The 20,297-nt window shown below is 42.1% G+C and overlaps 2 protein-coding genes across 2 annotated transcripts; one reads left to right on the forward strand and one right to left on the reverse strand.

The window, feature by feature from the left end:
- Positions 1-13,791: 13,791 nt before the first annotated feature.
- On the forward strand, positions 13,792-15,119 carry LOC144701022 (putative sugar phosphate/phosphate translocator At2g25520). Its single transcript, XM_078572676.1, has one exon. The coding sequence runs from the start codon at positions 13,842-13,844 to the stop codon at positions 14,967-14,969; it is 1,128 nt and encodes a 375-aa protein (XP_078428802.1). The 5' UTR covers positions 13,792-13,841; the 3' UTR covers positions 14,970-15,119.
- A 1,268-nt stretch (positions 15,120-16,387) lies between these two features.
- LOC144701023 (Major facilitator superfamily protein) lies at positions 16,388-19,298 on the reverse strand. Its single transcript, XM_078572677.1, has 4 exons — positions 19,046-19,298; positions 18,065-18,606; positions 17,174-17,511; positions 16,388-17,113 (listed from the first exon to the last, which is right to left on the reverse strand). Exons 1-4 carry the CDS (start codon positions 19,232-19,234, stop codon positions 16,578-16,580), a joined length of 1,605 nt encoding a protein of 534 aa, XP_078428803.1. The 5' UTR covers positions 19,235-19,298; the 3' UTR covers positions 16,388-16,577.
- Between the last annotated feature and the right edge of the window lie 999 nt (positions 19,299-20,297).

Consider the following 20,297-nt stretch of genomic DNA (forward strand, 5'->3'; position numbering starts at 1 on the left):
AATAAGGTGTGAGAAATATCCATTGGACTCTAAAGCTTTCAGTGGAGTTAGTCTCATAAATTAATAAAATACCTGAACATAGAAATTAGGAAAATAATTCAGGATATTTTATGTTAAGCCTAAGTGGGAAATAATGCATCTGAAAACCCAAACATAAGCAGCAAAATTCAAGTAAATAGGCAATTTAAACATATTTTGATGTTATCAATAATCAGGTTTATGCGGGTATGGCTACCAGCTTACAAGAGAGCAGGTGTGCATTGGTCAATAGATCCTATGGGTAGAGAGAATGGTTTCAGGAAACCTAACTTTTATGTCATGACTTTATTTTTATTGGAAAAATAGGAAAATATTTTCCGTTAGGTTAGACAGAATTTAATTATAGAATATTTTATTTTATCCTCTATCTGTTACAACATAGGCTTCTTATAACTGTATTTATTTAATTATGGCTTATGGTTCCATCTTAACATGAGAAATAATTGGAAAAAAATGTTGCACCAACCTCCAAGAAACACCAAAGATAAGATTAAGTTATCTATATTCATAAATTTCTAGTTTGTAGGATAAAGATAATATTAAAGAAGAAGGAAAGACTAGACAAGCTGTTCAACTCAATCAGAATAATAATGAAAAAGTGTGATTAATAAAAATTTAAAAAATACTCTGAGCTATTTTTTCTATGATTCCACCATAAAGATGATCCATAAAAAAAGTGAATTTGTGAAATTTTAATTAGTATCATGATATAAAAAGCATGAGAGTACTCTATGAAGGTGATGCAAATGGACTTCAATTCTGTAGGGTTGGAGTTGAATCCGTGAACTAGGGATCAATCAAGGTAATGATTTAGTTGTCCCAAAGAAAAAAAACGATCAATAAGGTTGAAAAATATTACGTTGAAAGATAATTTAAATGTTTATTTATCGATGTCATTAGATAGTATATACATAAAAAATATTAAAAAATACAAACATATTTATTATCAATGAAATTATTTGATAGATTTAAAATCCACAATATGATATTTGGATCACAATGGACATCCACTATTAAAGAAGAAATACTTCCCCTCAAATAAGGTTCAAAATAGGAGGTTAGCTCAAACTTTTGAAATTGTGAATATAACAAGGAGAAGAAGGTGACCTCCTCAGAATCTATTAAATCCCAAGGTGGGAAGACCTAAGATGCTAGAGCCAAAAGTGATAGTTGATAAGAGCTCTTAGAAGCCAAGACCCATTCACTAATATGAGTTCCAAGGTTTGGAGGACCTTGGTCACCAGCAATGTTTCACAGTGTGTTACCTCATTGAACTGCATTAACTTCCCACTTTGGCGCTCGATCATTTCTCTTTGTTAGCAGTGCATCGCAAACCATTTTATTAGGTTTAATAAACTTGAACTTTAATCAGCATGCCCAAAAACAGGATGTAAAAGGGAGGGATTGACAAACTGAACTATGATGTTTTCTATACAGAGAGGATGTCGAGCAGATGCATATCTTCTGAAAGCATACAAGTTATCTTTGTGCTTCCTCTAATGATATGTTAGTTTCAGATTCTTTTTCCATATTGTGAGGGAAAAGGGACAATGCATTAAAGTTTCTTGTATTATAAATAGGAGGGAATGTATTGACAAAGTTGGGACTTACTGATTTGTGAGTCGGCCGATTTGTAGAGTTACTCTTTTTAAGAAAATTAAACCTATGATTACTGGTACCACACAATGCTAAGTGAAGTGTCCAATAGGGGTTTGTACAGATAAAAGTTCACTTTCAACATCCATTTTGTATCTGATATAACAATCTGACATCAAGTATATGGGGAAAATTGAGATACTTTTAGATGTCAGTGTTGAATATCAGACACACACACGCAAAGATTATATCTATAACATTTTCCCAAAATAAATTATCAGGACAGGTTCCAAAGGGGTTAGGATGGTGGTAGCATTTTTTTTAATAACCTATGGTGGACTTTTGTATAAAAAAGCTTTGTCATACATGGCAAAAATTTAAAAGGAAAGTGTTCTATTTGTTTTTTTTTAACACCAATATTTTAATAATAATATTTTCACAATTGCACAGTTTCCCAAAGCCTACATGTGGACCCATCAATGCATTGTTTCCCTTTTGCATGTCCTTGGTTGGAGAGCTGTAATACTTAACATAACATAATAAACATGAGTTTAAATGTATTACATAATTAGTTGGATATGAGAATATATAATATATGTACCCAATATCTGATGTTACCACCCGACCCCTAAAACTAAGGCATATGCAGATTTTGGGATGGATACTAAACTAAAGATTATTACTGTAGCAATCGATATTGGTATCATCATTTGTTATATGAATATTGGTCTATGCAGACATTGATACTGGATATTATTACTGTAGCAACTGATATCTGATATCAGCAGTTTTATTTGGATGTCTGTCTTAGCAGATATCATATTTACCCCTTCCGATATCCGATTCAGGATCTATCCTGATATTGGCCTCTAAATGGGCCAACATGAGGTAGGATTGATGTATCAAGCGCTATTAACATTTTGATAGGGCACCTCCAGATTTACTCCGACTTGATGCTGCGAGTTCCCCCTGCGAGCTCCGATAGCGCTTCATAGTAGGCGATTGACGGGGAGCGCTGAGCCAGCTAGGGAGTCCAATTTTCACCCCGCGCTGCTCCCTTCGATCAATTTCTGCACGGTGGCACCTTTTCGGTAGCTTGTGAATTCTTTCACAGGCCAGCGCTCAAATCTGACGATGATCGAAGAGGGAGGCATCAATTCGCCCCCGGTCATTGGAGAATCCGTTGATTCCCTCTATGCCTCTTTGACCGACGCTCACCGAACGCTCCGCCGAAATCAGTTGCTCTATAGGGCACTAAACCCATGATAGGCTATCCCGCGGGCTCATCTACCTCCCGCCCCACCAGACTGAGGGAAAACCGGTTCCAAACCATCCCGGTGCCATCACTTCCCATCTCAGCAAGTTCATCCTGTGGGACGACAACTCCGACCGCCCACCAGCTGCTTGGGTGGATCCCTAGATCCCAGGCTCACGGACCCACTAAGGCGTTGTTCTCTCGGCAAGTCAGAAGCTCGCCTCGACAGCTCGCACGCGACTGTACCCTATTCCGGACGGTCGCATCGCGGGCTTGGTTGACGCTTGAGCCGCGTAGCTTAGGCTACACCCTCACTCTCTTCTCTTTCTCCAACCTTCACCCAGAACTCCGGCGCCTCTCCGCCACACCTGCTTCAACCGTCGCCGACCATTGACAAATTCTGCACCACAAGCCACGCCGATGAGGTACGTCGTCCTCTCCCGTCACTCGTTTAATTACCGCCCGCAGTTAATTTTCATCTTGACTCCACCGCGCTCAGGCTAGGTAGGTGAGAGAGGTTTTGAGAGAAAACTACGACATCTTTGATTGTCTTGCCGGTACGGACGAGACCGTCCATTACGTGCGAGCCCTACGGATTAATTCTGTTTGGCCATAGATGCCTCCGTTGCTTCGACAAGATTCGAGAGGCCATCGTCGTCGTCACCTGGCAACCCCGTCCAACCTTAGAGTTTGGCGCCTCCCTCGAGTCGGAGCCTGCATGTACGATACGTAGGGCACTCATCTTCACATCCGAGTTACATCAACCCATTAGGGATCCCTTGTCGGACGACGACACCGTTGACGTTCGATACCACCATCTCTTTTCGACAGTGATCCATCATACTCGGTGCTGACCAGACAACGTCCCCGACGATGTTTGACATCACTCATCCTCCATTATCATTAAAAATATTTCCACCTCTGGTCTAAAAATGAATACCTATATTGATGATATTCTGACTATTCGCTCAACTGACCGAGGTCAAATTTTTGCTCAAATTATCTTATAATTTTCACCTTAGGCCAAATTTTTGCTTAAATTTTCACCTCTGGTTCATCTCATTTTCACCTTAGGCCAAATTTTCACCTTCTAGACAGTAAACGACATTATTTTATCGGCCTAACCCTATCTATAAATCAATATTTTTCTTTCCTTCTCAAATGGCAAATATGAGCCAGTAAGCCACCCACAAACCCCTCATGTATTTTCCCTTTAGCCACATCCCTTGATCCCACTGATGCCACTAAGCATATCAAATTATTGGTGCCCTATGATATTTAACTATCTCCAAACCTAAAATTTTCTTTGCCATTATCAAATTTTCTTTGCCATAAACGCTTATAAACACTTCATTTAATAAATAAACCCCCCCTGGGTGGCGTCCAGGGAACGGCTGGGTTGGTTTATGGCCACAACCTTTTGGTTGGTCATACCGAGCACCATGTTTTTTGACAAAAAAAGTCTCAAAATATGTACCAAACTTTACACATTCATTATAAGTTCAGAAAACATTCCATTATCTCATTCTGACTCCACAAATTCTACTCCAAAAATTCTGACTTTCATCCGAGTGAGTTTAGCGTTGAAGATTGGAAAGGTGATGCAGAATCACTGGTCTACAATCAGATAGCTGGTAACTCTAAGGTCAAATCTGGTCTCATGGTACACCAAAATGCAACATGATCCATTGGTTTATGACCTGATCAAACACTAAAAAAATATTACAACCTATCTAAAGTGATATATGTAAACATATGATTAGAAGAATTTTTCCTTTAATTAGGTTAATTACTATCATTCTTTGTAATCAAATTATACAGTAATATTTTTAATGAATTCTCTATATTAAGACGCACATGATGAGTAGAAGTGTTGTCCGCATGGCGATAAAGTAAAGTATCTGATTCAAGCTATTTGTAGGATGTATTTTTAAAGATTTAATCTCGGTTAGATCTGATCTCCACAGAACATCATATCTCTAAGATTGAATGTGCATCATCTCTATTGATTTCCTCTCTAAATAAAGTGTGGAACTTTAGAAATCACGATGGAAAAGAATTGAGTAGAGTGAGGTAGGCGAGATGAGAGCATATGAAGAGAATATAGCTCTTCAATTCATTCAACCTGATCCTCAAAAGAAGATCTAGAATCAGAAGTGAATGAGATTAGGAGAGTACTTAATATAGGCTTTTTAAATGACAAGGGTGGTGAAGAATGCAGGGATTGAGAGGAAGATAAGGAATACATAATCCATTAAATTTTAAGGGTATTTTTATGTCTGAAAATAAAATTTAAGAATTAGCCAACTTCCTTCTTGAATCAAGACAAGGGCTATTACAATTCACCCTAGCCATGGGGATTTAGAAGAATACAAATCAAGATCAACGAAGAAAGAAACGGAAACTCAAGTACAATACCATGATAAATTTTGATTCAAGGACAGCTGCCCTTCGAGTGCTGACTGTGGTCGAGCATCCAGGAATGAAGAAGAGACAGAAAATTAGAAATTTTTTACCTAGGGCAGAGTGAGACATTTCCACTTTTTTCCCCAGTTTTTCCTTAATTTCATTTATTTTTAACACTCTAATGGTTACTCTATCCATATGGATGGAAGAAGGATACAATGAAGAATTAACCCTCAACATTGGAGTCTTTTGGCCTTTTCTCTATCCAAGAAATTTGCAAAAAGTCCCTCTGCATTCGTGAATCTTATTTTTGACACTAACCTTATAAATAATTGGATATATGCCCTGCGCTTCTCGATCACTCTTATTATTTCTTCCATTTTACCTAAAAAAGTATAGCAAAATCTTATATTTTAGAAAAAAAACAATTAAAATAAAAAATATAATATGAAATTGGAGATTTATGCCTACAAAGACAACCAAATGAAGTTCTAGAGCCCTTTTCCTGTTCTCCACTTGGTAATAACAAGAAGAATCCAAACAAACCAGGAAATTTTAGGAGAACATACCAAAGACAAACTGATTTAATATTTACCATGATATCATGAAATTTTAATAGTTTTTTGTGCAAACACAAATTCAATATGAATGAAATTAATACTATAAGTTGCATGTTATCAGCTTACATGGATTAAGTATCTCACACATGAATTAAAACCATTGATAAAGGTCCCAATTCTCTTGTGTGATAACCTAGGGATTACTGATGTCGAACGTCGTCAATGGCGTCGTCCGACGGGTAATTCTCTAAGGATAAGTAACTACGTGATGTGCAATGTCCTAGGCAGAGTGTACATGCAGGTTCAACTTGTAGGAATTCGCTGAGTTCCAAGCTCCAAGGCGGGCTACCGATGACGGTGATAGTGACCTCCAGAACCTCGTCGCAGTGACAACGACAACTATGATGTCAAAGAGCATCAATGTGTTGACGCTCGCACGTAACAGATGGGCTCGGTCTGCACCTAATAAATCACTCAACTTGTAGTTTTCTCGATAAATTCTATCACCTAAACAAACCCGAGCGAGGTGGAGTACATCCAAAAATATACTCTAAGGAGTAATATAACTGGCGAGGAAGGGGAACGGCGTGCCCTGGCAGTGGCGGCATTTTTCCTTAGTGTCTTCGTCGGTGCACAGGCCGAGGAGAACAGGTAGGTGGAGGCATGCTGTAGATGGCACGACTTGGCTCGACAGGCGGCGTGACAAGAATTGGAGGCAAGGAGTGAGTTGGAGGGGCGATCGGTGGTGACAAGAATTGAACATTCTACTGGATTCGCTTTGTGCAATCAGTGCAACTGCAGGAGGCGCGGTGCTCTACGTGGGCCCTAAGGACAACTAGAATGGTATAATCAACTATGAGGTTGTGTGATGGGTTGGCAGCCCTAGTGCTAATACAAGGCAATGTCGAGCGGCAAGCTCGGGTAAGTCACGTTACGTCCGTGCTCACAGCAGCTCGATGCGGCTAGTAGGTGTCTCAATTGCTTGGGCAATCCTTCAGGTGAAACACAATGGCGTGTTTGCCAAAAAACACACCAGGCATGCGAATGGCGGGTCTATACTTCATGGCTGAAATATAGCCAAGTCATAAGTATCGTGCTCGCACGATGACTTGGTGGGCTCTGTTATTAGGCCACGTGGACAACATGGCGGCCACAGTAAGGCCAAAATGGCACGATGCGTGGCAACTGTCCAGTGGGAGGATCGCATGTCACCTTGGGTTTTGACCCGGCGTGAAGGGAGAAATCGTCGGAGGCTTCTGTTGAGGCAGCGTACACCGCAGAAATTGTCACAACGTTGGCTGGCGCGGTGAAGGCCTGAGCATCCACGGTCGGTGTCTTCTTTGCAAGTGCGTGACACTCAACTCGCGCAACTCCACGGGTGCAAAAGTTGTGCATCTTGGCACGCAGAAAGTCAATGTAGGAGGAAAGAGAATCTGTAGACTCGTGCGATCGTGTAGCGGTGCAGCTGAGGGACGCCTAGGGCTGCCAACGCCATAGCGGAGAAGTGAGAATGGGGGGGGAATGAGTAATGTCGAACCTTTTCCCTTCCTTTCCTTTTCTCTTCTCTCTTTTCTTCCTTTCCTTCTTCTTCCATCTTCTCTTCCTCTTTTCCTTCTTCTCCTTCTCCTCATGGTGAGACCTGGATTCTGAACGATAACTGCCAAACACAAATTCCAGATCTGATCTATCTTGGCGCCCCATCATGGTCTTATATAGGGCCCCAAACACAAATCACACTACCATGTTTATTTAAGTTCATTGAATAAAATATTTGCGTTCATTATTATTCCGTTTGATGTTTATAATGAAGTCCATGAATACGTGCAATGACTTAGTAAATTATGATGAGATCATAATACAGTGATCACTTGTCTTTAAACATGTATTCTAAATATTCCTATTCGATGGATAGTCAAGACGGACATCAAATTATCCTGATAGAATAACACTAGCTGATCCTACTTATACGATAAGTATAGCTGATCCTATAGCTATTAATGTGGTGACACTAAGGACAGATAATGGGTGCTCTTTGGAGAACGAGTTCACTGAATTGATCCATACGAATCCTTGAATAGTATTATACCTAAACATCAATCGAGTTGATTCAAGTCATGGTTGTATAAGTGATCCATTGACTTGAGAACCAAGGACATCTCATGAGTGGATGACTACATTTTGACTATGACTTACGAGACTCTAATCATGGGATTCAAATAAGTTATAGATCGGATGTAGTAAGAAGCTTATGGAGATGATTGAGTGGTCAAGATGGGATCATCCACCCTCGGTATAAGAGGGATTGACTCGAGGAAGACGATGCAGACAAATCCCTGGCGAGGGTAGTGAGGATATTTCAGAAGGTGTTCTCCTATGATCCCCATTACACATCAGTACTAATTGAATGACGTATTAGGGTTTGACGATAAACCATACCCTAAGTCATTCGGGAGACTCATGTGGATGATGGATTACACATATATTGTAACCGATGATGGTAAAGGTTCCATGAGATAGTTTGAGACTACTCGGAATCTTCTAGAGCACTGGGACCCCATGGGCTTGAAACTTAACCTATTGATTGGGTTAAATCGATCCTTATTTAATTAATCTATATGTTGATATAGTAAATTAATAAGATTGGCCAATAAATGTTATTGGGCCATTGAAGTTATTAACTAGAATGATACATGGGCCTAGAGGGTCACGCGCACAAGGTCCTAAGGGCATTGGCGGATATATTTTACTTTGGAGGGTTTTTGAGAAAAACTTTAAGTGAATTATAAAGAGGGAAAGGGGTCTCATTTTAAGCACCCATGCTAGCCTTATTTGAGAGCCTCTCCCTTTTTCCACTCTTTTCTCCACTCATCCTAGGAAGAGTGTCTTCATGGCGAGGAGATCTTCAAGAATTTCAAGAGGAGTTGAAGAAGAAGCGGAGGTCCAAGCGTTGAGTGATCGCATGGATACTTCTAGAGGTTGGACGCATGAACGGCTTCAGAACGATCTTGGAGCGGCAAAGTCAAGGGTGGAACGAGTTCCCCAAAAAGTACTTTCAATGTTTTATTTTAAAGATTGATTGTGAATCGATCGACACGCTTTTGCATCCATGGAAACATGTTTTCCATGGATGAACCAAGGCACCGAACCCAACAGATGGGCCCCCTCCCTTGCCCCCCCGCCCCCCTCCTCCCTCCCTGACCCGCCGCGCCGCCCCCCTCCTCCCCCCCCCCTGCCCCGTCGCGCCACCCCCCTCTCCTCCCCCCCCCCTCCCCCTCTTCCCCTCCCGTGCCCGCAGTGCCCCCACCACCCGGCCACCTGTGCCCCCCTTTCTCCGGCCACCCGTGCCCACCCTACCCTCTCCCCGCGTGCTCCCCCTCCAACCCCCGCCCCCCATTTCCCACCAGCAGCCCGCAACCATTGTCGGCGGCCTCGCCTTCCTACTTGCCGCCGACGACCGTGGCCCCCCCTCCCCCCACCCTCTTCAACAGTGTGTGAATAAGTGCGATGTGCAGTGCCCTATTGCGCACAAAAGTGCACCGCACACCGCACAGCCCAATTTGTGCGTGCGAAACTTCGCACACTCGGTGCGAATTTTTGCACCGCACCGCACGACCATGTCTACCTATCTTGCCCAAAATTGAGTCTTCTGCGATCTTAAAATACATAAATAAATTTACTTATACTTTGTTGACAAAAGTGTTGATGTGAATTTACATCAGGTGATGTTCACTAGCATAAAATTATCCACCTCAGGTCTAAGATTAACACGGTTCCCACCATAAGCTTGTGAAGAATTTGTGTCATGGTGACACAATGGATAACATCGAAGAATGTAATAGACCTCCAAAAAGTGACATCAAGACACTTGCGACTGTCAGCAATTCAAACACAATAACCATTTCAAAATCATCTATACATTCATGGACTCAAAATTCTTGCATTAAATAATATAACAAACCATCTATTTTATCTTCCATATCTCATTCTTCCTTTTTTATCATTTTTATCTCTATCAAATTCTATCATTTTTCATCTTACGTTCCATTCGTTTGTCATTCATTGCATCTATTTACTAAAAATATTGGACATAATGAATAGTAAGATGGTTTGGACCCATTAGTATATAGATGGAACATATATTAGATAGATGAAAATTTTGACAATCAATGATATATATGTTTTTTTCTCTCAAATGAATTTATGTTCCATTACATTCACCCTGGTCCAAGGAGTCATCTGTGAGCTGTTTTGAAACCATAGAGATGTATAATATCATGAATGGCAGTTCACCAAAAAGTATAAGAGAAATCCCAAGGGTTTTATCCTCATTTTATTGTTCCTTTTTTTAACTTTAATTTCTATTGATTCTATCATTTTTAAAATTGATTATTCCTGTTAGATACTAATACATCACAATATAATACAAACCCTTATGGATACAACCCAAGATTACCTACTATTTAGCAAGGTTAGTGTGAGTTCTAGTTCATATTTTAATACTACATGGATAGAATCTTAGGACATAGCCAGTACAGAATAAACTCAATTCATTACTTAACCGTATGAAAAATGAATTCCTTAACTGTCTTATTACTATGGTTTATACATCAATCATGTAAAAATACAAAACAGTACATTGGGAAGTAAAGTTATACCAAAATAAACCATACTAGAGCTAATTCTCAGTAAATAAGATGGATGGGTTCAAACAATGCTAATAATGATTAATAAATGTTAGATAATAAAATAAAATATCCTAGAAGTTAAAATTTTTGAGACGGATAAATTATTGTAAATACAAAAAAAAATTATAATAAAATAATTCTCTTCATGATGATTAATAAATGTTAGGCAAAAATTTTGAATGCATTTATTAGTATTTTAATCAAAATCCAACTTTAAGATTTATTGCTGAATGTCACAGAGGGCTGGTTAAACCTTTTTCAGTACACTCCGATATAGGTCAATCCACGGTAAACCATCAAATATGTCCATAAACTTAATTATAATCTCTACTTCACAGTTTTTTTTAATGTTCTCACTTCAAATTCGAGGAGTTATTGCGTTTATTACCAAATTATAAGATTTATAGGAAAATTTTAAACTTATTAAGAATGTAACATCTACAATGATGTCAGCTCTTTTGTGTAATAACTTATACAAATGGAAAAAATGTGATTTCAAAAGATATATGAATTTTTTTAATTACATAACGGTTTATAAAATAAGATAATTGATCAGACCATCAATAGTTAGCTCAATTATCTAACAGATGACACAGAATCGTCAAGCCTTCACCTTATAGCTCAAAATTACATCCGGTTCATTATCAATATCATTTAGTTTGAGATATCAGTCGACATGTTCAATGACGTGACTTGAAACAAAGATATATATTTTCTGATATTTAAGAAGGAAAAGATAGTTAAAGAGGAATGTTAAATAGTGAAAGAGGAATATTATAGTTTGATTCTGCTAATAGCATTTTCAGTTTGTACTTAGGAGGTATTAAACTAATTAGATTGGTGAATTAAAAGTGGGATGAGATATCCAGGAACTCAAATAAGGATCAGAGCCATACTAAAAATAAAACAAAAAAGAATAGTTATTCACTGATTTAGGATATTTTTTGACATTCATTGAACCAGTATTCCTGGACTGAGATATTAATTGAGGAATAATTCTTAAATTTGAATTTGACGAAATAATATGTACAAGGGAGAAATTGAAATACATTGAGATCGATATTTTATGGGAAATTAGAACAAATTAAGATTGAATTTGAAATCATTGATACTTATATTGAATATAAATGGGATTGGAGCTGACATTGGTTGATCTTCATATCTGAAGTATATTAAATTATCTTGATGTAGATATGTCATCTACTAACTTTTGAAAAGTATAGTCAAAGAGTGAAAGCCAAATGCACAAGCAAATCCTCTATGGAGAATAGTTGTCATGCTGATTGAAGGATAAATATGTAGTTTAGGTGCTGTCAGCAAGAAAATAAAGAAATGATATCTCTATCCTAAAATAAAACAATATTGTGTCAGAACATACGAAGCAGTTTCTCTTCTATTTGCGAAAGGTTATTTTCAAATGTTGATTATTTCCCTTATTCAAAACAAACATGCTTTGGTGGCGTTGATTTTTGATAGGGACATGAATGTGAGAATGTGGTCCTTAGTAATGTTACCGAATAGACAATTGGATAACATTAAGAGCCTGTATAGCAACATAGCGTCTCTTTCCAGAGTTTCGACCTTATCTAGATAGAGTCGTTCATATGTATATCCTAGCTTAGCTACTTAGCAGCTAAAGAATTCTAAATTCTCATTTAGTATCAAAAGATTTTTGAGAAAATTACTTGATCTTGTTATTAACTGACAATAGACATCACAACAAACCAACGTAGATGGTGTCCAAACCTACGTTCTAGATTTTAATGAAGCTATGTTACTCAGGAAAATAAGCATTGCTTTGGGGACACGCTGTAGTAATCTTTACTGTCAATGAAGAGGCCAATTAATAACATTAAGAGGAACTCGAACCATTAATAACATTCGATAGATCCTTATCGTTGACTTCTATATTCTGTTGGGAAATATTGGACAATGATGTTACAGAAATAAACTTAAATTTCCATTTCCATGACATATAATCGACGGCAGCGAATTGATTTATGAGACATTTCATACCGAACTTCAAGGCTGGCCCCCCACAGCTGTCACCTCTGAACTGTGACTTTCTTTATCTTCTCTCTTGTGTTGACTTCAGCGTTATTTTCACATGGTAGAGAGATAAACCGGCCACTTTGCAGCGTGCCATCAAATCGGTCAAGCATGATAAGGACATCATCTTGCGTCATGCATGTCATCTCTCTCTCTTAATCTCATCGTGATTATTCTGATAGTTTCATATGGTAGAGAAATAAACCGGGTACTGTTCACGCGTTGACATGGCATGCCATCAAACACCTCAAGCATGACAAGGACCGCATCTTGTCATCTCTCTCTCTACCGTAAGAAACTATCATTGGATAGTTTCTTATCGTAGAGAAGTAAACCGGTAACTGTTGACGCGTTCCCACAGCAGCATGCCATCAACCCTGTCAAGCATGAAAAGGACAGAATCATGCGTCATGCATGTCATCTCTCTCTCTAAACCTCATCGTGACTCATATGATAATTTCACATAGTAGAAAAATAAACCGATAACTGTTCACGCGTTCCTACTGCAGCATCCCACGAACCCTGTCAAGCATGAAAAGGATAGCATCTGGCGTCATGCATGTCATCTCTCTCTCTTAATCTCAACGAGACTAACCGGGAATTATGCACGCGTTCGCATCAACCACCTCAAGCATGATAAGGACATCATCTCGCGTCATGCATCATGCATGTCATCTCTCTCTCTCCATCTATCAGCAACCCGCCACAATTCTAAGAAAACCTTACAATTCACTGTTTAGTCTTCTGCAAGCGAGCTGAGTCAACGGCGTTGACTCCATTGTGAATCGACGGCTGGCGTTGGTCCATAGTCATAATAGCTGTCTGAATCCTTGGAGTTTAGTACGACTTTGGCCAAGGGGAGAAGATCGGACGGCGAAGGGGCGGCCACGTGGGCTCTTTGCGCGTCGGCCGGTTCAGCCGAACCGGCCGGTCGCGGGCGGTTCAGGGAAATAAAACGGCGGTGAGTTGTAAGAGCGAGCGGAGTCAACGCCAGTCTCGGTGTTGACTCCATGGTAAATCGACGGCTGGCGTTGGTCCACAGTCTTAATAGCTGTCTGAATCTAATACGACTTGGGGCCAATGAGAAGAAGATCGGACAGTGGAGGGTTGGCCACGTGGGTCTTTGCGCGTCGACCGGTTCAGCCGAGCCGGCCGGCTCGCGGGCGGTTCGGGGGAATAAAACGGAGGCGAACTCAATTTACCCCCAATTTCCATTGCTCGAGAGAGAGAGAGAAGAAGGAAATCGGCGAGATGGGAAGGGGCGGATCTGGCGGCGGCGCTGCCTCGGCGGCGACGACGGCGGCGGCGGCGGCGGGCGGACTGAGCGAGTCTGTTCTTCGCAAAGTGCTCTTATCCTACGCCTACGTCGGGATCTGGATCTTCCTCTCCTTCACCGTCATCGTCTACAACAAGTACATCCTCGATCGGAAGCTCTACGACTGGCCCTTCCCGATCTCCCTCACCATGATTCACATGGCCTTCTGCTCTTCCCTCGCTCTCCTCCTCGTCAAAGGCATCCGACTCGTGGAGACTCCCGCTGCCATGTCCCGCCAGCTCTACATCTCCTCCGTCGTCCCCATCGGCGCCCTCTACTCCCTCTCTCTCTGGTTCTCCAACTCCGCCTACATCTATCTCTCCGTCTCCTTCATCCAGATGCTCAAGGCTCTCATGCCCGTCGCCGTCTACTCCATCGGCGTCTTGTTCAAGAAGGAGACCTTCAAGAGCCAGTCTTTTGGTAACATGGTTGGTATCTCCTTGGGAGTGGCCATTGCTGCCTACGGCGAGGCCCATTTCGACGCTTGGGGCGTAACTCTTCAGCTGGGTGCTGTCGCTTTTGAAGCTACCAGGCTTGTTTTGATTCAGATCTTGCTCACTTCCAAGGGGATCAACCTCAATCCCATCACTTCTCTCTATTACGTCGCGCCCTGCTGCTTGGTTTTTCTCTCCGTGCCTTGGGTTATCGTGGAGTTCCCTCGTCTCCTGCAAGCGACCTCTTTCAAGCCTAATTTCTTCATCTTTGGTACCAACTGTCTCTGCGCCTTTGCTCTTAACCTCGCTGTGTTTCTTTTGGTGGGGAAGACGTCTGCTTTGACCATGAACGTTGCCGGCGTGGTTAAGGACTGGCTTCTGATTGCCTTCTCTTGGTCAGTCATCCGTGATACTGTCACGCCGATTAATCTCATTGGTTATGGGATTGCTTTTCTTGGCGTTGCTTACTACAACCATGTCAAGCTTCAAGCCCTCAAGTCCAAGGAAGCTCAGAAGAAGACTATCGTTTCTCGGGATGATGAGGAGGCTGGCAACCGTCTTCTGGAGGAGAAGAGAATGGATGGGCCTGGAGATATCGGGCTTGGAAGGAAGAGCGACACCCAAGATTGATCAAGATCAACCCATCATTATATCATCTTTTGCATGGTTATTTAGTCGCATCATCGTTGCTGGGAGAAACGAGAAAGAAGTTGAGTTTACATGTTTTATCGTTTCACCTGTACGATTTGATGGGGATCACATGGAATATTTGCATTTCTATTTGCCTTCTTCGGAACTACAGTTTCTGCGCTTTAAGTTTACGTATTTTTTTGCAAATTAGCAGACTCCTGGAAGGCCTCGCTTTTGGTGTGATTTAGTTTTTTTCTTTGTATTGGTAGTTTTTACTTCTGGATACTCGGTTCTTTCATCACCCGTATTTTAATGAAAATGCGCATGACTGAAATCAAAACTATAGCTTAGCCATCATTTTTCTGATATTCTCTCTTTTGCTTGTCTTGCTTTCCTCTTCTCTGTGTGTGAACTCATTAAGTATCAGAATTTGGTGGGTTTTTGGCATTATTAAATTGATTTTTTCTTCTGTGGCAGAAATGGCATATATTTTTTAATAAATCGTGGTAGGCGGAAAAGCTCTGTGCATATACATTTTACTCTTTTATCATTTTTCTGAAGTTTTCATCACGCTGTCTCCGGTGATTTGGGAAAATGCTAATTAATTCTGGTGTCTTTTTGGCGTTGACTTTTGCAAACCTATGGTGAACTAAGCTCGTGCTTGAGATGCTAATCCAGAAACACTCTTGCAAAACTGTTTTTACTTTTCTTCATAGCCTTGTGACTTTTTCGTCTAACCCTTGAAGATTAATTACGCTGAAAAAAATCTTCTGGCGCTGCTGTCATTTCTGGTTAGATCTCCACTGGATACTTGAAAATAGTTAGAAAAAGTCTGGAGCATTTTATGCTTGCTGGATTAAATCTCTTCATTTGCATGAAACATTTCACTGCTCTCACCTGTATTTATTTTACCATAATAGGATTATGGAAACTAAATGAGCCGTTTATTTTCCTGCGGGTAAAATTACGGCGCAAGAAATTTAAGAAACTTTTTTAATCTTCGTTAATATAATGTTCTAAATAATAATAATAATAATAATTGAACTCTTTTATTTAGTCCGGAGAACTATCACCTCGGGCACAAGTACCCTGATGTTCTGTAACTCCACATTTCTGATAAACCTTTGTAAAATCAACGTAGAAGCCAGAAGGGTGCCAGAAGGGTGCGTGTGTTCAATAATATAGATTAAACATATCCGAGTTTCCTTTGACGATTCAGCTGTCTCTATTTAAATAATAATAGAATTATGGAAACCAAAATGAACAGTTCATTTTTTAAGAGAAAAATTAATGCATAAGAAAGCCAGCAAAAAACTTCTAAATCTCGTGCGAAATAATGTTCTGAATAATACTAATTCATTTACTCCGGAGGAATATCACCTCAGGCAACCAAGAACCCCGAAATAGTTGATGGTCTTTAATTCCACATCTCCGATAAACCTTTTATAAAATGAATAATATAAGCCAAAAGGGTGCGTTTATTCAATACTCTAGATTAAACATAGTCCAAAATCCCGGTAGAGTATCACCTAAAAACGGCCGAATTCGTCCGGATTTCGCGAAGAAAAATAGTGAAAAAAAGAAAAAGAAGAAGAAAAAACCCACTCGTCAAATCTGTTCTTCGTCGTTGACGGCGGTCTTGGAGATGCTCTCCATCTGCAGCCCGGGCTTAACCTCAGGCCGGTGCCACTTGGCGCAGACCCAGAAAGCCACGTAGTTAACCGCGCCGAGCACCGCCAGGAGGCCGTAGAAGTAATCAAGCCTTCCTTGGTTGATCTCGTCGGCGAGCCATCCGCCACCGCCTTCCTCCGCCGTCAAGCTCTTAATAAGAGTGACGAGAATACTACTAACGAAGAAGCCGAGAGCGAGAGTGGTCAAGAACAGCCCAGTACTGACCGTCTTCATCCCTTTCGGAGACCTGGTAAGGAAGAAATCGAGCTGCCCGGTGTAGATAAACGCCTCGCCAGCGCCGACGAGAAAGAACTGAGGAATCAGCGTAAACACGCTGATGGGCAGCGTTTCTTCGCCCTTGGCGTGAACGCGCGCGGCCACCCGCAGTCGCAGCGCTTCCACCACAGCGGCCGCTACCATTCCCAGCGTTGATAGCACCAATCCCAGCCCGATTAGCTGCAGATCAGTGAAACCTGCGGACCATCAAGTGAGCTTCTGTTCTAAGGAAGAAGAGGAAGGCGAAGGAGAGATACCTCGTTTGCCTTTGATTTTTCGGCAGAGGGGCATGATCAGGCGGTCGTAGACGGCGAGAGTGAAGAGAATGGCGCCGACGAAGAAGACGGTGAGAGAGCCGGCGGGGATGTTGAAGTGGCCGATGGAGCGTTGCATCGTCGTGGCTTGCTCTACCGAGAAGGTTATCATTTGCGCGTATGTCGTCCAGAAGATGATGGTGGTCGCCCAGACGGGTAACAGCCTGATCATCATCTTCACCTCTTCGACCCGGGTCACGGAGGAGAGCTTCCATGGGTTCGGGAATGGCGAGTCTTGCTCGTAGTCGCCTTGCATCACGATGGCCGCTTTGTCCAGCCAGCTGAGATCAAAGAACAGCGTTTATCATTTTATTTTTTTGAGGAAGATGATTCAGTAAGAGCCACGGATTTTGCTGAGTTTTCTTGCTCTTGAGTGGAAATTCTCGGGTTTATCTTCGTGCTTTGTGTGATTATACCCACCGGAAATTCAACTTTTTGGAGAAGAAGTTGAATTTTGTTGTCATTTAGTCGTCCCTCGCAGAATGTAATTACGCCTAGATGAGAGAGACAGAGAATGTATCTTGAGTAGTAGTTATTGTTTTTATCGTCATGCTTTGTGTGATTTATACCCACTGGCAGATATTTTTTTTACGAAGAAGTTGAATTTTGTTGTCGTTGATTCGTACCTCGCAAAATGTAATCACGCCTATATGAGAGAACCGATAAATATGTATGTTTATCGAAGAAAATAATCGGTGGATTTTTATGTTCGGAAGAAAGATAAACATCATTTTATGTTGAAAAAAAAGAGTGACAACAAAACCCAGAAGAAAACCGAGCATTTTACTGTCCATCGAAACAAGAACCATGAAATTTACTGTCTTAGAATCGTACCGGAACTGGTGCGTGTGGTGAATCCTGGCGGTTCCGCTGCAGTCTTCGTAGAGGGTATCAATTGAAGCGGGAGGAGGGTTCTTCCTCTTGCGGACGGCGGCCACCAAGACTTGGAGGACATGAACGATGGGGCTGCCCTTGGTGTTCTTCTTGTAGCGATATTTGGTCATCCCGGCGAGGAAGACGAGCACGGCGAGGAACATGGCGATGGAGCAAATGCCGTAAGCCCAGCTCCTCGCTACGTGGTCCTGTATGTAGACCAGAACGGTGACCGCGAGCAGCGTGCCGGTGCTGATGAAGAAGAAGAACCGGTTGAAGAAGAAGGCCATCTGGGCCTTCTCCTTCTCGTCCTTCTCGTCGAACTGGTCTGTCCCGAACCCCGACACGCTCGACTTCAGCCCTCCCGTTCCTAACGCAATCGTGTACAGCGCTACGTACAGGAACGCCATCTGCGCTCCGCTCGCCCTCTCGCACGCTTCTCCCACGCACGCCGGCGGCCGCAGCGCCGGCATGCTCGTCGCCACTGCCAACAGCGCCGTTCCCTTCATCATCGTCATCATCATCATCATTATCATCATCCTAGACATTAACGATAATCGGTATCGATATTCTTATTCGGATAATGATAAAGACCATAGTTACAGAACTACGCATCACGGAAGTGGAAACATCATCTTAAACATTAATGATAATCGGTATTGATATTCTTATGCGGATAATGATAAAGACCATAGTTACAGAACTACGCATTACGGAAGTGGAAACATCATCTTAGACATTAACGATAACCCGTATCGATATCCTTATTCGGATAATGATCAAAACCATAGTTACAGAACTACGCATCACGGAAGCGGAAACATCATATTTACAGAACTACGATAATCGGCATCGATGTTCATATTCGGATAATGATAAAGACCATATTTATAGAACTACGCATCACGGAAGTCGAAACATGATCAAAGTCAGGATACTGACCAGGGTTTGCACCAGGGCGAAGATGATGATGGTGCGGAATCTGCCGAGGAAGGAGTCGGCGAGGAAGCCGCCAAGCAGGCAGAGGAGGAAGGAGGTGCCCATGAAGTCTGTGACGATGTTGGCGGATTCGGCGCTGGGGAGGTGCATGGTATCTCCGAGATAGGTTACGAGGTTGACGGCGATGCCCATTGTCGATAGTCTCTCACATATCTCGATTCCTACGAGACGTGGGCAAAGATTATTCGAAATTTGAAGTGAGAAAGAGAACACGGGCAAGAGTTACGAACCGAGGATGAGAGACGCTGGAACCCAGCCGCCAGTGACGGTCTTATCGGCCGGGAAGCCCCTGTAGTTCAGTGCCTCCTCTGTTATCGTCAAGTATCGTTTAACCTCCTGCAAATGCGAGTAAGGCAATGAGGAAGGAACTAGAATAAGAGGAAGACGAAGAAGAAAGTAAATTCGCACCATGGTGGCCTCGGCGAGGTGAGAGGAGGAGAAACCAGGGCGAGGAAGATGGATTGAGGGGGTGGGGAGGATTTGCGGAGTTTGAAAGGCTGCCTGGGTCAGCCGGGCCGCGGGGACGCCACGGTGAAGAGGATTCCTGTTAATAGACAGATGATTGCTCCTTATAGGCGCCAAAGATGAAAAACGTCTCCACCACTCAAAAGTTGGGACGCCCGGGGTCAACGGCGATGGAGACCCTTCTGAATTCCCACCCGAATGCCTCGGTTCTTCGAAGAATTGGGACGTCGACCTTATGCACCTTGATGGGTGGGAGATACTAGAGAGAGAGAGAGAGAGAGAGAGAGAGAGAGAGAGAGAGAAGGGGAGAGAAGGAGAGAGAGAGGAGGAGAGGAAGAGAGAAGGAGAGAGAGGGGGGGAGAGAGAAAGGAAGAGAGAGAGAGAAGGGGAGAGGAGAGAGAGAAGGAGAGAGAGAGAAGGGGAGAGAAGGAGAGATAGAGAGAAGAGGAGAGAGAGAAGGGGAGAGAAGAAGAGATAGAGAGAAGGGGAGAGAGAAGGAGTGAGAGAAGGAGAGAGAGAGAAGGGGAGAGAAGGGGCGAGAAGGAGAGAGAGAGGAGAGCGAGAGGAAAGGAGAGAGGAGGAGAGGAAGGAGGGAGAGAGAGAGAGGAAGGAGAGAGAGAGGAGAGAGAGAAAGGGGGGAAAGAGGAGAGAGAGAAGGGGAGGGAGGAGAGAGAGAAGGGGAGAGAGGAGAGAGAGAGAAGGGGAGAAAAGGAGAGAGAAGGGAAGAGAG

The sequence above is a fragment of the Wolffia australiana genome, chromosome 3, assembly GCF_029677425.1.
Source record: "Wolffia australiana isolate 7733 chromosome 3, ASM2967742v1".
Taxonomy (NCBI): Eukaryota; Viridiplantae; Streptophyta; class Magnoliopsida; order Alismatales; family Araceae; genus Wolffia; species Wolffia australiana.

Excerpts from the sequence above, each read along its gene's own strand:
- LOC144701022 (XM_078572676.1), top strand. The coding sequence starts at position 13,842 with ATGGGAAGGGGCGGATCTGGCGGCGGCGCTGCCTCGGCGGCGACGACG.
- LOC144701023 (XM_078572677.1), bottom strand. The coding sequence starts at position 19,234 with ATGGGCATCGCCGTCAACCTCGTAACCTATCTCGGAGATACCATGCAC. Across the intron at positions 18,607-19,045 it reads TCGCCCTGGTGCAAACCCTG|GGAACGGCGCTGTTGGCAGT; the intron begins GTCAGTATCCTG and ends ACGATGATGAAG. Across the intron at positions 17,512-18,064 it reads CACCACACGCACCAGTTCCG|CTGGCTGGACAAAGCGGCCA; the intron begins GTACGATTCTAA and ends CTTTGATCTCAG.